The 16508-nt window shown below is 41.1% G+C and overlaps 1 protein-coding gene across 2 annotated transcripts in view; it reads right to left on the bottom strand.

Moving 5' to 3' along the window:
- The window catches only part of LOC136881004 (uncharacterized), a 1030421-nt gene extending 1018336 nt beyond the window's left edge, over window positions 1-12085 (bottom strand). For both annotated transcript variants that reach the window (XM_067153581.2, XM_067153580.2), the window contains exon 1: window positions 11966-12085. In XM_067153581.2, coding sequence (XP_067009682.1) covers window positions 11966-12038 — 73 coding nt within the window. In that variant the 5' untranslated portion in view covers window positions 12039-12085. The remainder of the gene's footprint in view (window positions 1-11965) is intronic.
- Window positions 12086-16508: the final 4423 nt, after the last annotated feature.

The following is a 16508-nucleotide window of genomic DNA, read 5'->3' as shown; positions in this document are numbered from 1 at the left end:
AGATCTTTGATTGCATTAACACCTAGGTGCTTACAATGATCCTCAAAAGGAACTTTCACCCCATCAACGCAGTAATTAAGACCGAGAGGACTTTTTCTATTTGTGAAACTCACAACATGACTTTTAACCGCGTTTGTCACCATACCATTGCCTACTGTCCATCTCAGAACATTATCGAGGTCATTTTGCAGTTCCTCACAATCTTGTAACGTATTTATTAGTCTATACAGAATAACATCATCCACAAAAGGCTACTTCTTAGTTCATATCATTTATATAAATATAAGAAAACATATAGTTTCCATAATACTGCCTTGAGGAATTCCCGTCTTAATTATTGCAGGGTCAGAAATAACTTCACCTACTCTAATTCTCCGAGATCTATTGTCTAGAAATATAGCAACCCATTCAGTCACTCTTAGTCACTCATTTTGGCAGTAGTCTCCCATGATCCACCCTAGCAAATGCCTTAGACAGGTCAATCGCGATACAGTCCATTTGTTCTCCTGAATCCAAGATGTCTGCTGGACTCGTACAAGTTGAGCTTATTTTATTGCTTTTGCTGTTTCAGCGCGCGCGCGCGCGCGCGCGCGCAAGGCAACACGGCGCCATCTTGTAACAGAGTATGTGTGTGACGTCACATTTTTGTCTTAGTTTGAAGCGCTGTTCCATGAAAACTACCTTTCAGGTTTTCAACTTGTTTTTTACATGTTAGGAGAACGGGTATATCGGTTAGTAACAACAACGGCTAAGATCATGACATTGTCTTCTCTCTGCGCTGTTTGTCAATAGAAAGACGGACATATGCGCTTAACTTGTTGCAATTCTTGCGCAATTGTTTGTAGCCTCTTATTCCTTATATTTCTCGTTCTGTCAGTTTATCTTAAGTAGTGGTTATCGTATTTTCAATGTGTTAGGAAACGTTAAATAAACTATATTTACACGGATACTTTCATCGTCTTGAGATACTTTCAATATGGGCAAGTGTGTGCCTCACGATACAGAACGAACAGAATGATCGTGACAATAAGAAGATAAAAATGAAAAGAGGAAGCACCACGAAAGACAGGAAAAGGAAAGATTTGGTGTGTCTCGGAATCCTAAACCATTGCGGGGCTGGAGGAAAACATGAACTAAACAAGAGAGGCTCACACAAATAAGCAGCAACAAGGAGGTGTCCTCAGGTCGTTTCTCCACACTGGGAGTTTGGAAGAGCCTGAGGTGGTGGCAAGGGTGTAGCCAAAGGGGGGGGGGGGGTACTGGAGACTTATAGCCCCCAACGCGTGGAAATTTTACAAAAGAATAACAGAAACTAACAATAAAATCAGTCGGCTCATAGGGATGGCTTTTTCTCATATTCACAGAGAAAAAGTTTTAAAGGCAACAGATGTCTTGAATCTATTTTCTAAGAAACCTCCAAAGTTGGATTTTAATTGTAATCTGAACAAGCAAAACTATTAACTTTGATCATATTGTTGTTGTTCTGTATTACTTACGTACTTGTGCCAGGCTCATCACTTTCGTCTACCCTATCCGGCCCCCGTTGGTCAACACATGTTCTTTTCGGATCCCGACGGCATTAGAGCACTCGAAGCCTTCGTTTTTCTAAGAATCGGATCCCTTCCAGTTTTTTCCTATGCTTAGTGTCATATAGAAGATGGTTGCCTAGTTGTATTTCCTTTTAAAACAATAATCACCACCACTCTCGGGAGAAACTCTTTCAGCGCCACTACGTTTGTATCGACAGACTGCGAGACGTGGAGAAAGAAAATTAGGACTGTCAAGTCTTGTAAAAACAAACGATGAAAATGATGTAAGCAACTGGAGATCAGAGGTTCATCCGAGTGGTCGATTTGTAGTTGCGTGGAATTTTAAGTAGGAGCCTGTGAGTTCAATATCGTCTTAGAAATTTGAGTAAAAATGATCAGAATGGTTTAATTTTGAAAATTGCTGAAAGCAGTGCAAATGAAAATTTGAATGAATAAACAAAACTATATGAACCTTTGAAATTAAATATTATTTCTTACACACGACAGATGTTTTTTGAAAGTAACTCTACCGACTGTACCCGGTACAGCCTGTCAAATCCCTTTAACTGCCTCCCACTCCCTTGTTGCTCCACAGCATTCCTTACAAATAACTCATCTTGATATGCCTGTCGCAGTTATATTATTTTTCAATAGTTTTATGAACATACAATACCGATACATAATAACTGATTCATTCGAAATTTAGTTTATAACACTTGTTTCCATGCGATATTCTCTGGATTTACATTTACAAACGATCTTGCCCGAGATAGCGCAACATACAGTTGGCCGTGGCTAAATGCTGGTTCGGGAGTTATGTATACCAAACCCAGTAGTCGAAGGTAGGACCGTAACGGTCCATCCATTTGAGTTCTAAGCGGAACTTATTATTTTCTTATATTAAGAAATACATTCTAATTACTTCACTCCCTGTTGGTTCATAACAACGCTTATATAAATGATCAATAAGACAAGCTTACATAAATTGTTAATAAGATACGAGGCTAGTTTCAATAACAACTGACCCTAACATATTGCAGTATATTTCCTAACTGTATCACAATGTATCCTTGAGTGCAACTCATGAGTAACTTGTTATTGTAATCTCCCAGTAAATAGACAATGTACGTCACCTTTGTCACAACATATTTTATAAGATGTTGACACGTAAATCCAGAGATGAATATACTATATAAGTTAGCGCAATCAAGCTATAATTAACTAGTCGCCAACCACGATTCGTTCACACAACATCTCTAGGCTTCACGTCTCTCCATCAGAGATACTGGACTCTAACATATCAACCATATGTAGTTCAGACACTGTATTAATTGGACGGCTCTTAATAATATTAAAACCAACTAACATCAACTAGACTTCTCTTTATTTTGATTGAATACCACGCAGCGCAATACTGAACTTTCGGAACCTTGATAGCTTCAGTATACGGAATAAAAATATAAAGCTACCAAAAACTTAACTCGGGTAGGTAGACACCCACTTTATCAAGCGTTTATTCCTGCGCTTTATTAATGATGATACAGAAGGCTGGTCCACTTGATACCTTCCACCACTGTCGGCAGCCCTGAAAATGGTTTTCCGAGGTTTCCCATTTTCACACCAGGCAAATGCTGGGGCTGTACCTTAATTAAGGCCGCTTCCTTCCAACTCCCAGCCCTTTCCTTTCGCATCGTCGCCATAAGACCTATCTGTATCGGCGCGACGTAAAGCGTAGACTGTTTTCTGTTAGGAGCATGTTAGTTATTAGGAATGTTCTGCCATCTGTTGAGTATGTTCAGAACGTGTGGAAGGTGAGAGAATCAAAGAGTATCCAGCAGAGAATAGTGAAAGTGTTAGTTGCTTAGCAACCTGCTGAGTACAGAATGTATTGCGGGTTAGTGTAAGCCTTTATTGGAGTGATGATTTAATGTATTTGTCTTGAAATTGTGTTTCCGTTGACATTTCAAGGAATGCAATACTTGTGCTGTACTATTGAGACGATTTGGAAGATTTTGGTACAAACCGCACCTTTTAACTCCTTGTGGTGTAAGAGATGAAGTTTTGTTAAACATACACGTTAGCGTTTTATATATATAAATCACCATGATCACCAACACCAGCCTCATGGAGTTTAATGTACAGTATACCACCACGGTATAAAGTAATCACGCTCCGTTGACCTGATTTCGAGTTCTCTGCTCTGCTGTAAATGTATTGCTGGTGTGATGGACAGAAACTTGTCGAACACAGCCTCAGCTATCATAGTTGATTGGAGAACCTGGCTGAAGTCCTCTCGTGAAACAGGTTTTACATTTCAGCTCCAGGAAATTGATGAGATGGTATCTTATAGGTCGGTTCTGGTTTCCTCCCACTTCCAGACGAAAAGCCACACGTAATTTAGTGCAGAAGGTATATCTCCTGACACAAAAATTAGGGTAGAATGTGTCCTCTTCAGTCTGTTCGCGATGAAGGGAATGAAAGTCGATTTAGCTTGCAGTTAGTACCCTTAAAACTCCCTAGCATAGAAAGATCTCTGACAATGGGCATATTGTATTCAAAGTAACTTTCATCTTTCCATCACATCGTCCGTAAACGTTAGATGATGTCATGGAGTGTCTGTGCCCGTTTCTCACGGCGTTGAATACGATGATGACAGAATGGCGTCCTGGGATTGACTTACCGGCGCGCTACTATTAACAAATCTTTGAATAACTTTTCATGGGATGGAGATATTTTCTCGAGTCTCTCACTAATGTGTTTGTTCAAATAACCCTCACCAGGTCGTCCCCCCTTCCCAGCCAAGACACAACCACTCTACTTTTTGCTAGTTGCTTTACGTCGCACCGACACAGACAGGTCTTATGGCGACGATGGGACAGGAAAGGGCTAGGAGTGGGAAGGAAGCCGCCGTGGCCTTAATTAAGGTACAGCCCCGGCATTTGCCTGGTGTGAAAATGGGAAACCACGGAAAACCATCTTCAGGGCTGCCGACAGTGGGATTCGAACCTACTATCTCCCGAGTACTGGATACTGGTCGCACTTAAGCGACTACAGCTGTCGAGCTCGGTCCACCCACTCTACTCACCCCCACTGTAGGTGGGAGTGGTAGATTAACACCCTGCTTGTCGTAAGACTTGACTATAAAAGAGGCCCTAGGGGCGAGTGTGAATTGGCTACCACTCGGTCCTCAACTGAGTCGTGGTTTTTCTTCCACTTACTTATGCCAGAGCTGCTCACGCAGGTGCCCAGTACTGTAAGTGGGCTGTCACAAATCGTGCAGGTTGAGCGAAGTTCTTCCGGTCACTCTCCATCACTGCTGTAATACCCGAGTTTGAGATGGAGGTAGAAAATAGTAAAAGAAAGAGCGCAGAAATCCCCGTCGTTTTCAATTTACGTTGTAAGAAGTAAGTTGTTTGTCTTCATTGCATTTTGACCGGATACAATAAAGAGTTAGGCCTACACGCTTCCACCCGAACTATTTTTATATTGCACGTAATGAATTACAATTTTCACCATTGCAGTTTAAGGGGTACTTTAGGAACATTTATAATATAATACAGAGTTAAGGTGGATAAACTGTGGCTTGACGTTGCTTGGGTTTAAATTATCTGATAAACTTGCCAACAATCCAATCACGCTTACCGAGAATAACATCCGTGAGGTTATTTATTTGAAGGCTATCTGGTAGATGCATGCACATTGTCGTTGAACTTTTATCCTGGATAGTAAATATCCATGTCCTCAGACTCCCTCTCGCTATTATCACCGGACACCTGCTAAATTTTCAATATTATTTCGAGAAATTCAATGAACAGGGAAAGTCACAAGACAATACAACACTGTGCAACGTCAAGCAGTAGAGTTCTTTAATTATGTAATTATATAATTGTTTGCAAAATGAATAAGAGAAATGTTACGTTTTTAAATTGAAATAGTGTCATTCCCATTCAAGGAACTGTAATTTGTAGCTTGTACGCTTAAACCTTTGTAGATTGTATCATAAAATTAAAACGTGTCAGTTTTCTTTGACTGAATAAATATAAGACAATAAAACTGACTCTGTATATCGAGCGCAGTATAAATCAAACCGGAATTTCTTGAAGAGGTCAGTTTTCTTGCGATTATAGCGCTTTGTTTTAAATACTGCACCCCGATCAGTATTTCTCTGAGCAGTGAGAAGATTTTCGTAATCACACTCGAACTTCAATGCACTTCTCTGCAAAGTGTGTCCGCTCTCTCGCTTCGCTGTGGCGTATGCCTTTTACATAAGCTACCCGCATTTACGTCACGTCAGACGGCCACACTGGGCTAGCCTTAACGGACGTCCAGCTGAGCACATGTGATCTATCCTGTCCGACCTCTCTTGGTCAACTCTTGTTCTTTTCCGACCCCGACGGTATTAGAGCCCTCGAGACCTAGGGAGTCATTCATTTTCACGCCATTCAAGGCCATTGTGTTTCTTTGACTGATAACTTCATTTTTCCAAGTGTCATATCCTATTCTTCTCTCTGATTAGTGTTATGTAGAGAATGGTTACCCACTTGGTACTTCCTCTTAAAAGAATAAGCGCCACCAACACCCTACTCCACATATTATTATTACACCTGCTCTCGTCCGGCTCCATGGCTATATGGTTAACATGCTGGCCTTCGGTCACAGGGGTCCGGGGTTAGATTCCCGGCAGGGTCGGGAATTTTAACCTTAATTGGTTAATTTCGCTGGCACGGGGGCTGCGTGTGTGTGACGTTTTCATCATCATTTCATCCTCATCAAGATGCGCAAGTCGGCTGCGGGAGTCAAATCAAAAGACCTGCACCTGGCGCGCCGAACTTGTCCTTGGACACTTCCGGCACTAAAAGCCATACGCCATTTCATTTTACACCTCATTCGACCCAACACAGGCTCACAACCACCACCACTACTCCTCACAAATCAATATCTAAACCAATAGGCCTAACCAGATCCATCAAGAAAGTAAGATCATCCACCCAGAAAAAACTCCCTCATAATTCCTCACTTCCTCTAAACAACCGAGCCCACCAAAGCACTGAAGCCTCGGGTACAGCGCCGCATAGCTGCTAAAAAATGCTTAAATTAAATTCCACCGCAACAACTGATTAACGCGTACGCTATAATGAGTAGTGCTAATCTTGCAAAGTTCTCTTTGTTGTATTTAGTTTTAGTAGCAAGTGTTCACCAATATAACATACAAAACGCGAAGAGCAGTTAGTTACAAATTTTAGAAGTTCGCAGTAACACCTTTACAAATTGAGCGTGTTTTCGCTCTGTTAGTTTGTATTTGCAAACGAACCGACACAATAATCTTTTAAATTGTTTGACACGTTCAATTTCTTTTGCGCTGCGAAGTGTGCAGAATGCGGATAATCGAGTGTTCAGAGAACGAGCCCCCGTAGGGAGAGATTGTATCGTCGCCCTAAATCTGTCATGCTAGCATTCAGCTGAAACCTTGAGTTACCTAGCGATATCGAAATATCAAATGCGTTTAAATGTTATAATTTGATTCGAGTGCCTTAAATCCTATCTGTCACATTTCTGACGTAATAAAACTACGGAAGTTTATTGTCTGAGTGTGCACTCTGCAATAGTACGAAGATGATAGTATTTCATTAATTTTCGCTCTCTTTCTTATGCTGCTGTGGGTTGGGGTGGTTGAATAACATTGATGGTATCACCTGCCTGTCGTAAGAGGCGACCAATAGGAAATCCAGGGGCCATGACTTCGTCATCACGGGGCTCTTACCTGAGTCCAGGAGTTGCTTCCACTTACTTCTCCGGGATCCTCACTTTCTTCTGTTTTATCCGACCTCCCTTCGTAAACTCATGTTCCTTTTCATCCCTGGCGGTATTATGTATGGAGGCCCAGGGAGTCTTTCATTTTCATGCCCTTCGTGGCCCTTATCTTGCTTTGGCCGATACCTTAATTTTTCGAAGTGTCGGATCCCATCCATTTTTTCTCTCTGATTAGTGTTATATAGAGGATGGTTGCCTAGTTGTACTTCCTCTTAAAACAATAATCACCACCACCACATTCGCTGGTCAACCTTTATATGTGTAAGTATTTTTACAACGGGGAATAATTGCAAAGCCTCCTGTGGGCGACTTTTGTTCGCAACATTGATGTCGGCCTCGAAAGCCGTAATGAATTAATCATCAACCATCATGCGATTCAGTATCCAACAACATGATTGTCCACGACTGTAAGGAAGCAATATTTGCTATCCTTAAGTGTCCTCGCCATGTTATCTGGAAGACAACAGTCTCAAGTTCTTCATCTCTCAACTGCACAATGAAATTGCGTAGGGCTTCTGGTGTCGGGAGTGTCCGAAGACATGTTCGGCTCGCCAGGTGCAGGTCTTTTGATTTGACGCTCGCAGGCGACCCGCGCGTCGGGATGAGGGTGAAATGATGATGAAGACCAGACATACACCCAGCCCCCGTGCCAGGGGAATTAACCAATTCCCGACCCTGCCGGGAATAGAAACCGTGACCAAAGACCAGCACGTAACCACTTAGCCATGGAGCCGGACTCTCAACTGCACAATAAATCATTCGTCGTGAACATTAATGCTAACAACATTGCATATGAAGATCGATAAACATGTAACTTACAATTACCGTTGTAGACAGTAAATAATATTTACAACAATATTATACGAATATGTGTAAGACAACTGATAACTGAAAAAGAAAAAGGCACTAAATCACAAATAGGGATGCTGTATGAGAATTTTAAAAAAGAGGAAGACAAGGGTTGATGACCAAGTTGCCAGTGTCTTGGTCGATGGAGAAAAAACTTGGTCAAGTAAAGGAATTCAAATATCTAGGAAGTCTGATCACATCTGAAGGAAAATGTACGACGGAAATTAATGCGTGGGCCTCTGTGGTGTAGTGGTTATTGTAATTAGCTGCGACCCCCGAAGGCTCAGGTTCGATTCCTGGCTCTGCCACGAAATTTGAAAAGTGGTACTAGGGCTGGAACTCAGCCTTGGGAGGTCAACTGAATAAAATGCGGTCCGATTCCCACCTCAGCCATCCTCGAAGTGGTTTTCCTTTGTTCCCACTTCTCCCCCAGGCAAATGCGGGGATCGTACCTAACTTAAGGCCACGACCGATTCCTTCCCTCTTCCCTGCCTCTCCCTTTCGATCTTCCCATCCCCCTAACAAGGCCCCTGTTCAGCATAGCAGGTGAGGCGGCCTCGGTAAGATACTGGTCCTCTTTCGTATTTGCATCCCCGGACCCAAAGTCTCACGCTCCAGGACACTGCCCTTATGGCGGTAGAGGTGCGTCCGAAGGAGAAAGCAACCTTGCAGGGTAAAAGATTAAGAAAGAAAGAAAGAGAGAGAGAGAAGGAAAGAAGAAATTAACGCACGGATAGCACAAGCGAAGGAAGCTTTCTCAAAAAGAAATATCTACTACCCTCTGATAATATCGGCATGGAAGTATGAAAGCACTCCGCGAATTTTTTTAACAAGTTGGGAAGGAAGCTGCCCTGGCCTTAATTAAGGTACAGCGCAAGCATTTGCCTGGTGTGAAAATGGGAAACCATGGAAAATCATCTTCAGGGCTGCCGGCAGTGTGATTAGAACCTACTATCACCCCAATACTGGACACTGACCTAATTTAAGTGACTGCAACTATCGAGCTCGATGAGTTGCGTACGGGGTGTTGTAAGGTGTGGGGTCAGAAACATGGACCATGCGAAAACTGAAGTTCTGAAACCCAAGGGTCTCGAACCCACTATCTCCCGATTACTGGATACTGGCCGTACTTAAGCGTCTGCAGCTATCGAGCTCGGTGGTGTCGGCTTCTAAGAGTACCTTGGACTGATAGTCGCAAACGAGCAAATGAGACATGCATCTTTGCCACTTGCTTCCTCATTCTGACCTGTGGATCAACCTCTTTGAAGGGAAACTAGACACCAGAAGGAATAAAGGAAGAACTAGAGTTTAATCGACAGAAAATATTGAATGCAAACACACGTATTGTCACTTCAAGCTGTTGGCCAAAGAAGGGAGCCGCGTTGAAGGCATGCATACTACCTCGAACCTTAGGGTTGAGGAGGAGACGGGAGCATTCCTTCTTAGACTTACGAAAATAAAATTGTAAAAGCTCTTATATTTAATCGGCATACAATTAAAATTCTGACCGAATGTAATAACAACAACAACAATTATAATAATGAAATAATGAAATGAAATGACGTATGGCTTTTAGTGCCGCGAGTGTCCGAGGACATGTTCGGCTCGCCACGTGCAGGTCTTTCGATGCGACTCCCTTAGGCAACCTGCGCGTGCCAGAGAAATTAACCAATGATGGTTAAAATACCCGACCCTGCCGGAAATCGAACCCGGGACTCCTGTGACCAAAGGCCAGAACGCTAACCATTTAGCCATGGAGCCGGGAATAATAATAATAATAATAATAATAATAATAATAATAATAATAATAATAATAATAATAATAATAATAATAATTTGATCGGAGAATATCAGGCAGAGTGCAGGAAAGGCAGGTCGTGCGCAGAACATATTCTTAACCTCAAGACCATCCTACAACTTCGTAAAAGCAGGCAAACGGTGATTACTTTTGTGGACTTCAAATAGGCATATGACTCGATAGAGAGACCGAAACTTTTCTGTGTACTGGAACAATTCATCGTAGCCAGGAAAAGAAGAGCATTAATCATGCAAACACTAACAGGCACCACTCCAAAGGTTCAATTCTTAGCGGAAATGTCTGAATCATTTGATGCTGAAACACGAGTCCGACAAGGACATGCGTTGTCCCTCTTATTGTTTAATCTTTTTTCCAAAAAGTGATTAGGACTTGGGGAAAAAAGTTAAAGGAATAATTCTTGGCAGATTACATGAAAACAAAATTAATTAATTTACAGTGTTTGGCCTTCGCTGATGACTTTAGCAATGTTGTCCAATAACAGACAAGAAGCGATTGTATCCATTCCATCCATTGAAAAACTCCATGAAATTGCATCCAGAATAAGACTCCAGAATCTCATATCAGAACTGAATCGCGAAGTAAACAAAGAAAAGGCATGTAAACTGCAGAGAGCATAGAGGCTCGCTTGGAGCAGATATAATAAAAAATGTATATCCAGAAATGCAAAAAAGGTATTATCAAGCTTGAATCACCATCTGCATTTGAAAAACTGATCTTTGGGGGCAGATCATTGATTAAGGATGTAGAAAAGCAAGAAATAAAAATCATAAGAAACGTGTTTGAACCAGTCTGTACAGGAGGGAATCTGGATGATAAAGAAATCTGTTGACCTGTACCAACACTCACAGAAAATCTCAGATACATTTAGGAAAAGATGTTTGAAATATTGTGGGCATATTCTTAGAATGAGTAATCAGAGAGTGACGGAAAGAATTATCAATCTTGCTCAAAGTTGTAAAGGATCTTCAGAAAATAGGCATCACAGATGACATTTTGTTTGACAGATTTAAGTTCAGAAAATTAGTCGACAATCGATGCTTTAAACATCATCCAAGCACTAAAATATGTGTCAGTAGATCACAAGAAAAGTCACAGCGAAAATACGAAGAGATTTAGAGAGAAGAAAAAGGCAACGAAATTAGCTAAATAAGTTCAATCGCGATGCTTAGTTGGGCATAACGAAGAAATAATAAAATATAAGGGTAATAATAATGCGAAGGAGAAGAAGAAGAAGAAGGAAGTAAAGGTCAACTGGTTGGAAGGAATTAAGCAGGATTTGTGAGAAATAAATGCTGCAGCGGATACCATAAACAGCCGTAAAGTCTTTGGCATTGTAAAAGGACCAGTGGAAAACGATGGACAGAAGAACGGAAGAAAACACCGCAGCGAATTTATGAAGAGATTTTGGGAGGAGGAGATTAAGAAAAAGCGGAAGCCGTCAGACCAAGCTAACAAGTTCAACCGCACTCTTTAATTGGCCCTAACGAAGAAAGAAGAAGAAGAATGTAATATTTTGTCCCAGGAACTAGACAAGTTTTACTATTTCGCTGAAATGCCTAAATTTTGTCCGCAGGTCAAGTTTTATGTATCAGTAAATCTACTGGCATGAGGATGACGTGTTTTGAGTACCTTGGAGGCGATCTGGCTTCAGTAGGCCACCGGTTTACCATCTGAGCTACACAGTCTCAATAACAGGAAGCCTTTAACCGAAAATCTGTGCACAACGAAAATGACCCTTTGAGGTATGAGAGTATCGAAAAGAGGGAGGCGAATGAAAGCCACCCTACGCTGCACGAAGGTAACTTGGAAGAGAACAGAGGTTGACCAAGGACGGCTGGATATGGAAGATAAAAGCGAGGGGTCTGGGTGCCTATATTGGTCAACTCACTCACAAAGGCAGGCCCCTACTCACAGGTGACGAAAATCAAGGTACGCAACATGTGCAGAGTTTTCTTACCTGCGTTCAACAGGAAGTAGACGGAAAATAATCCTGCTATCTCGCCGAGATTTGACACTGAGTGCAGCTTCATGATCAACTGGTTATATCCAAAGAGTAAGTTTATTTGTTTCACTCGGCCACTGACATATCGCGCACTGATAAGGAAACAGACTAACGAGTTCAAGGGCACAGTGAGAGGCTGAGGATCTGGTTCGTCACATAAAACACAGGATATAAATTGTTAAGTGAGTTTACAAAAGACTGCACTCCAATTATACCGGGTCCCCCTCTTGTGAGCTCGCACTTACTGGGTGTCGTTTGTCACAGAAAGAGACAACTCCATTTTAACAGCTTTCCGCAGACAAAGTACTTCAGTAATTTGCCTTACTAAAAGTAATACTTGTTTCCCCATAAACCAATCCTGGTTTTAATTATGAGTATGCTTAAGAGTTAAATATTTCAATTGTTATCTGAAAGAATCTGAAAATTATTCAAACCAGGACGCATTTCAAAAATTATTTAAAATCATTAATTGACTTGTTTTGAGGTCTGGGTACGGACGCGACTTGCACACGCACGCGGTCGTGTGTAGTGGGGAGAGCGCCGCGACGCGAGCTGTGTCCCGTGTTCATTGACGCTCGCCGACGCCGGAGAGCAACTGGCGTCCACGGAACGCGCGATTCTCCAGCTGTACCCCTCCTCCCGTCTCGGTCCATCAAGCATATTGCACTCGCTGGCACGCGCAGGCGCGCACCTGCTCTGGAACCGCTTTCTGGTGCGTAATCTGAATTCCATTTTCTTCTCATGTATGTAGTTCATCCAGTGCGCCAGTAAATATATAATTTTTTTTGCTAGTTGCTTTACGTCGCACTGACACAGATAGGTCTTATGGCGACGATGGGATAGGAAAGGCCTAGGAGTTGGAAGGAAGCGGTCGTAGCCTTAATTAACGTACAGCCCCAACATTTGCCTGGTGTGAAAATGGGAAACCACAGAAAACCATCTTCAGGGCTGCCGACAGTGGGCTCGAACCCACTATGTCCCGATTACTGGATACTGGCCGCACTTAAGCGACTGCAGCTATAGAGCTCGGTAAATATTTTAATAAATGGCAGTCTAATATGATAGAGCAGATAACTGCTCTTTTTCTACTCACATTTCTCTGTCTGATTCTGTTTTTCTTCTTCTGCGCCAATCGGCCACTTAAGACCACACTGTGCTCCATGCCTGATTGTTCTTCTTTTTCATAGCTTGTTGTAATTTCTGTTCCTCCGACGTCGTGTTGGTTTCTTCTCGTCTTCCTCAAACCCCCTTGTGTGAACAATCTTCTTTATTACATTTCTATCCTGCAGACTTGATGATTCTTCTTTTCGCTAGTTGCTTTACGTCGCACTGACACAGATAGGTCTTATGGCGACGATGGGATAGGAAAGGCCTAGGAGTTGGAAGGAAGCGGTCGTAGCCTTAATTAAGGTACACCCCCAGCATTTGCCTGGTGTGAAAATGGGAAACCACGGAAAATCATTTTCATGGCTGCCGACAGTGGGGTTCGAACCTACTATTTCCCGAATACTGGATACTGGCCGCACTTAAGCGACTGCAGCTATCGAGCTCGGTATTTGATGATTCAGTGAGGTCCTTCGCTCCTTGCTTATACCATTTGAACCTCCTATGTTTGATTTGCAAATATTTGTGTATTTGATAACTAACTCTGTTGTTATTTCCACATGGCTTAAAAATTAAATTCCTCGCACTCTCATTGCATCGGTAAGTTGAGATATTTTCAAGAATATTTCTGTGTTGGGTTTTGTATTCTGTTTTAATTCTTGCCCCTAGGATTTTCTTCATGATTTTCCTTTCTTTAATCTTGAATTGATCCTTTAATTTTTTATTGTGTAAACTGTGGGTTTCTGAAGCAAAAAGAGCTTCAAGTTTGATCACTGTCAAGTACCGACGAATTTTACTCTCCAGGACAAGCATTTTTTATTGTGTTGCAAAGCAATTTCCATTTTCTAAATTCTTGACGCTACTGATTTATTTCCATTGTCACTTTCAGTGATCCATTCACCTAAGTACTTAAATTCCTTCACCTTTGCAATTTTATTCATATCAGTGGTAAGTTCAGGGGGAGCAGATTATTTCTGGCATAAATTTAGCTTTTCATGTGAGATTTTAAGTCCTATTTTGGCTGCTTGGTCTTAAATTATTCTTTCTCTATGTTCCACACCTTCTTTAACTTTTTAAAATCCTTTTTCAGGTATTTTTCAAAAAATTGTCATTATAATTAAAACTGAACTTGGAATCAGTCACCTAGCACTGATACATCCCTTCCAAACCACACACGTTGACAAAATCCCTAAACATTTCTTGGTTAATAACGTGTTTAGAAGATCATTGAAACAAATTTTACAAATGACGAATGATTCACCAAACAGTTTTATACAAATCACAAATATAAATATGTGTCAATGGTACGTGGAAGAGCAATAAAAATAACAGACTATGAAGTTCAAAGTCGAACTGAAGATAAACACAATCGATGTAAACGAAACCGTTCAACTGCAAATAGAACATGTGGGAGATGAAGAATATTGTTACGAAATAAACACTGTGTTTTATTGATGGAATTTCATACAGGATGACTAAGTTTGCACACAGAATGTGTAATGAAAGGCAACATATCACAAATTAGTAGCTATTGTCTCTTGTTCACACAGCACGGCTCTGGCTGAGGTGTTTTTACCTGGAACTGGCGATCACTCCTTAAACTTGATTTTCAGGCCTCACTTTTCACTTCACTTCGCATGCACCAGACACTTAACATTTACATTTTGTTTATTGAAATTAACAATCTAACATTTGAGGGTGCTTATTAAAGTAATTATTCTCAATGTAGATAAACTTTCCAGCACATTCTTCTGAATAGCCTTAGGTTACTTGTGTCTTAAATTTCAGCCGGGAGAGAATCCTAGGAATGTATGGTCCCCGGTACAAACGAGTAGTTATACATACTGCTGTGGTGAGTGTGGCTGGACAGCAGGGATCGTATTGTAGACCTGAAAGGAGACACGTACTTGAAATCTATTATGAGGTAATCTGGTTTACCTGTTTGCAGTATTTTGTGCAGAAGAGAAACAGCATTTTACTTACGTCTACCATATAAACTTAACCAGGACAGCTGATTGAGGAATGGGCTGAAGAGGGAATAGAGCGATTAGAATGAAGTTTAGAACAAAGTGAACAACTTGTGTTATTGTAGACTTCATCACCATAATAAAATATCGGTTGTAATCCTCGTACGAGCAGTTTCCTGATTTTGACAGGTAGAAAGTCTCTCAATTTTTACAGTGAGATTAATGAACCAATACACGTTGCCAAATTTTGTAACGTGCTCTGACCAATTTAAATACTTATAAAAAATGATTCCAAGGTTCTTAGCGGAGTCTTGCAGTGTGATAGGTGTTTCATTGATCTTGATAACCGGTATATTGATGCTTTTTAAATTGGCGTGCGCTTTGTTAGATCCTATTATGATGACTTGCGATTTTAATAGGTTTACCTTCAGGCAGTGGCTACTAGTCCATTCGTTAATGTTAAATAGGTCTTCGTTTAAATTCATGGTTTCTTCTTGAATGTCGTTCGCCTTGGTATTAATATACAATTGGATGTCATCTGCGTATAAGTGATATTTACAGTTCTTCAGTTGTTCTGATAGGTCATTCATGTATATGAAGAACAGAAGGGGTGAGTGAGGTGTCCTGTTTAGAAGAGAACACCCATTTCCAGCTCATGCTTACAATGAACCTATTCGCATCTTTTGGTGTTTTGTTTATGGTTATTACGATAATACTGTGTACAAGCAGAGTGCTTTGAAACAGTAGCAAAGTTGGAAATTCGGATGTTTTGAGACTCGTCATCCAGGTAGTACACCTGGCTTATTAAACTTACCTCTGGAATTCGAATACCTTGAGGTACGGTTATTTTGAGACGACTTGCTCTTGACTTGGTTGAATGCCAATAGTTTTGAGTTTTGACGGCACTGAGTAAAGATGCGACTGATGAGTGACTGGGTCTTATACACTCGCTGCGAGTTTCGTCTAGTAACCGTTGCGAAGACAAATTATATTTCTTTGCATATATGTTCTTGTAAATAACCTCTGTTTATCGAATACAATATTATAAATGTATTTCTTCATGTATCTACTAGGTACCATATTTTTTATTATTTATAAGCGAATGGACCACTAAGTATCACGCTACAACTTCATTTCTTTCTCTTCGTGCGGAGTTTTCTCTGTGTCCAATACTCCTTCATGCGTTCGCTGGCCTGCTTCCGTTGTTCATCTGCTCAGTTTCTTCCGGTCTTCTTAGTTCTTCCTGCGGCTTGAAGACCTTCCAAATTCTTCACTGTGTTCCTAAATGTACTCCTCTCTAACAGCTGGACTTCCGAGATGCTTAACTATTTCATATCCTTTTTTATTTCCTTAATCCATGAGGTAGTTGTCTTTTTCTCCAGAAGTAATCAAATATCTGTTTGATGAGTCTTTTCGCGTTTATTCTG

Source organism: Anabrus simplex, chromosome 9 (assembly GCF_040414725.1).
Source record: "Anabrus simplex isolate iqAnaSimp1 chromosome 9, ASM4041472v1, whole genome shotgun sequence".
Taxonomy (NCBI): Eukaryota; Metazoa; Arthropoda; class Insecta; order Orthoptera; family Tettigoniidae; genus Anabrus; species Anabrus simplex.
This window is presented reverse-complemented; position numbering and strand designations above follow the sequence as displayed.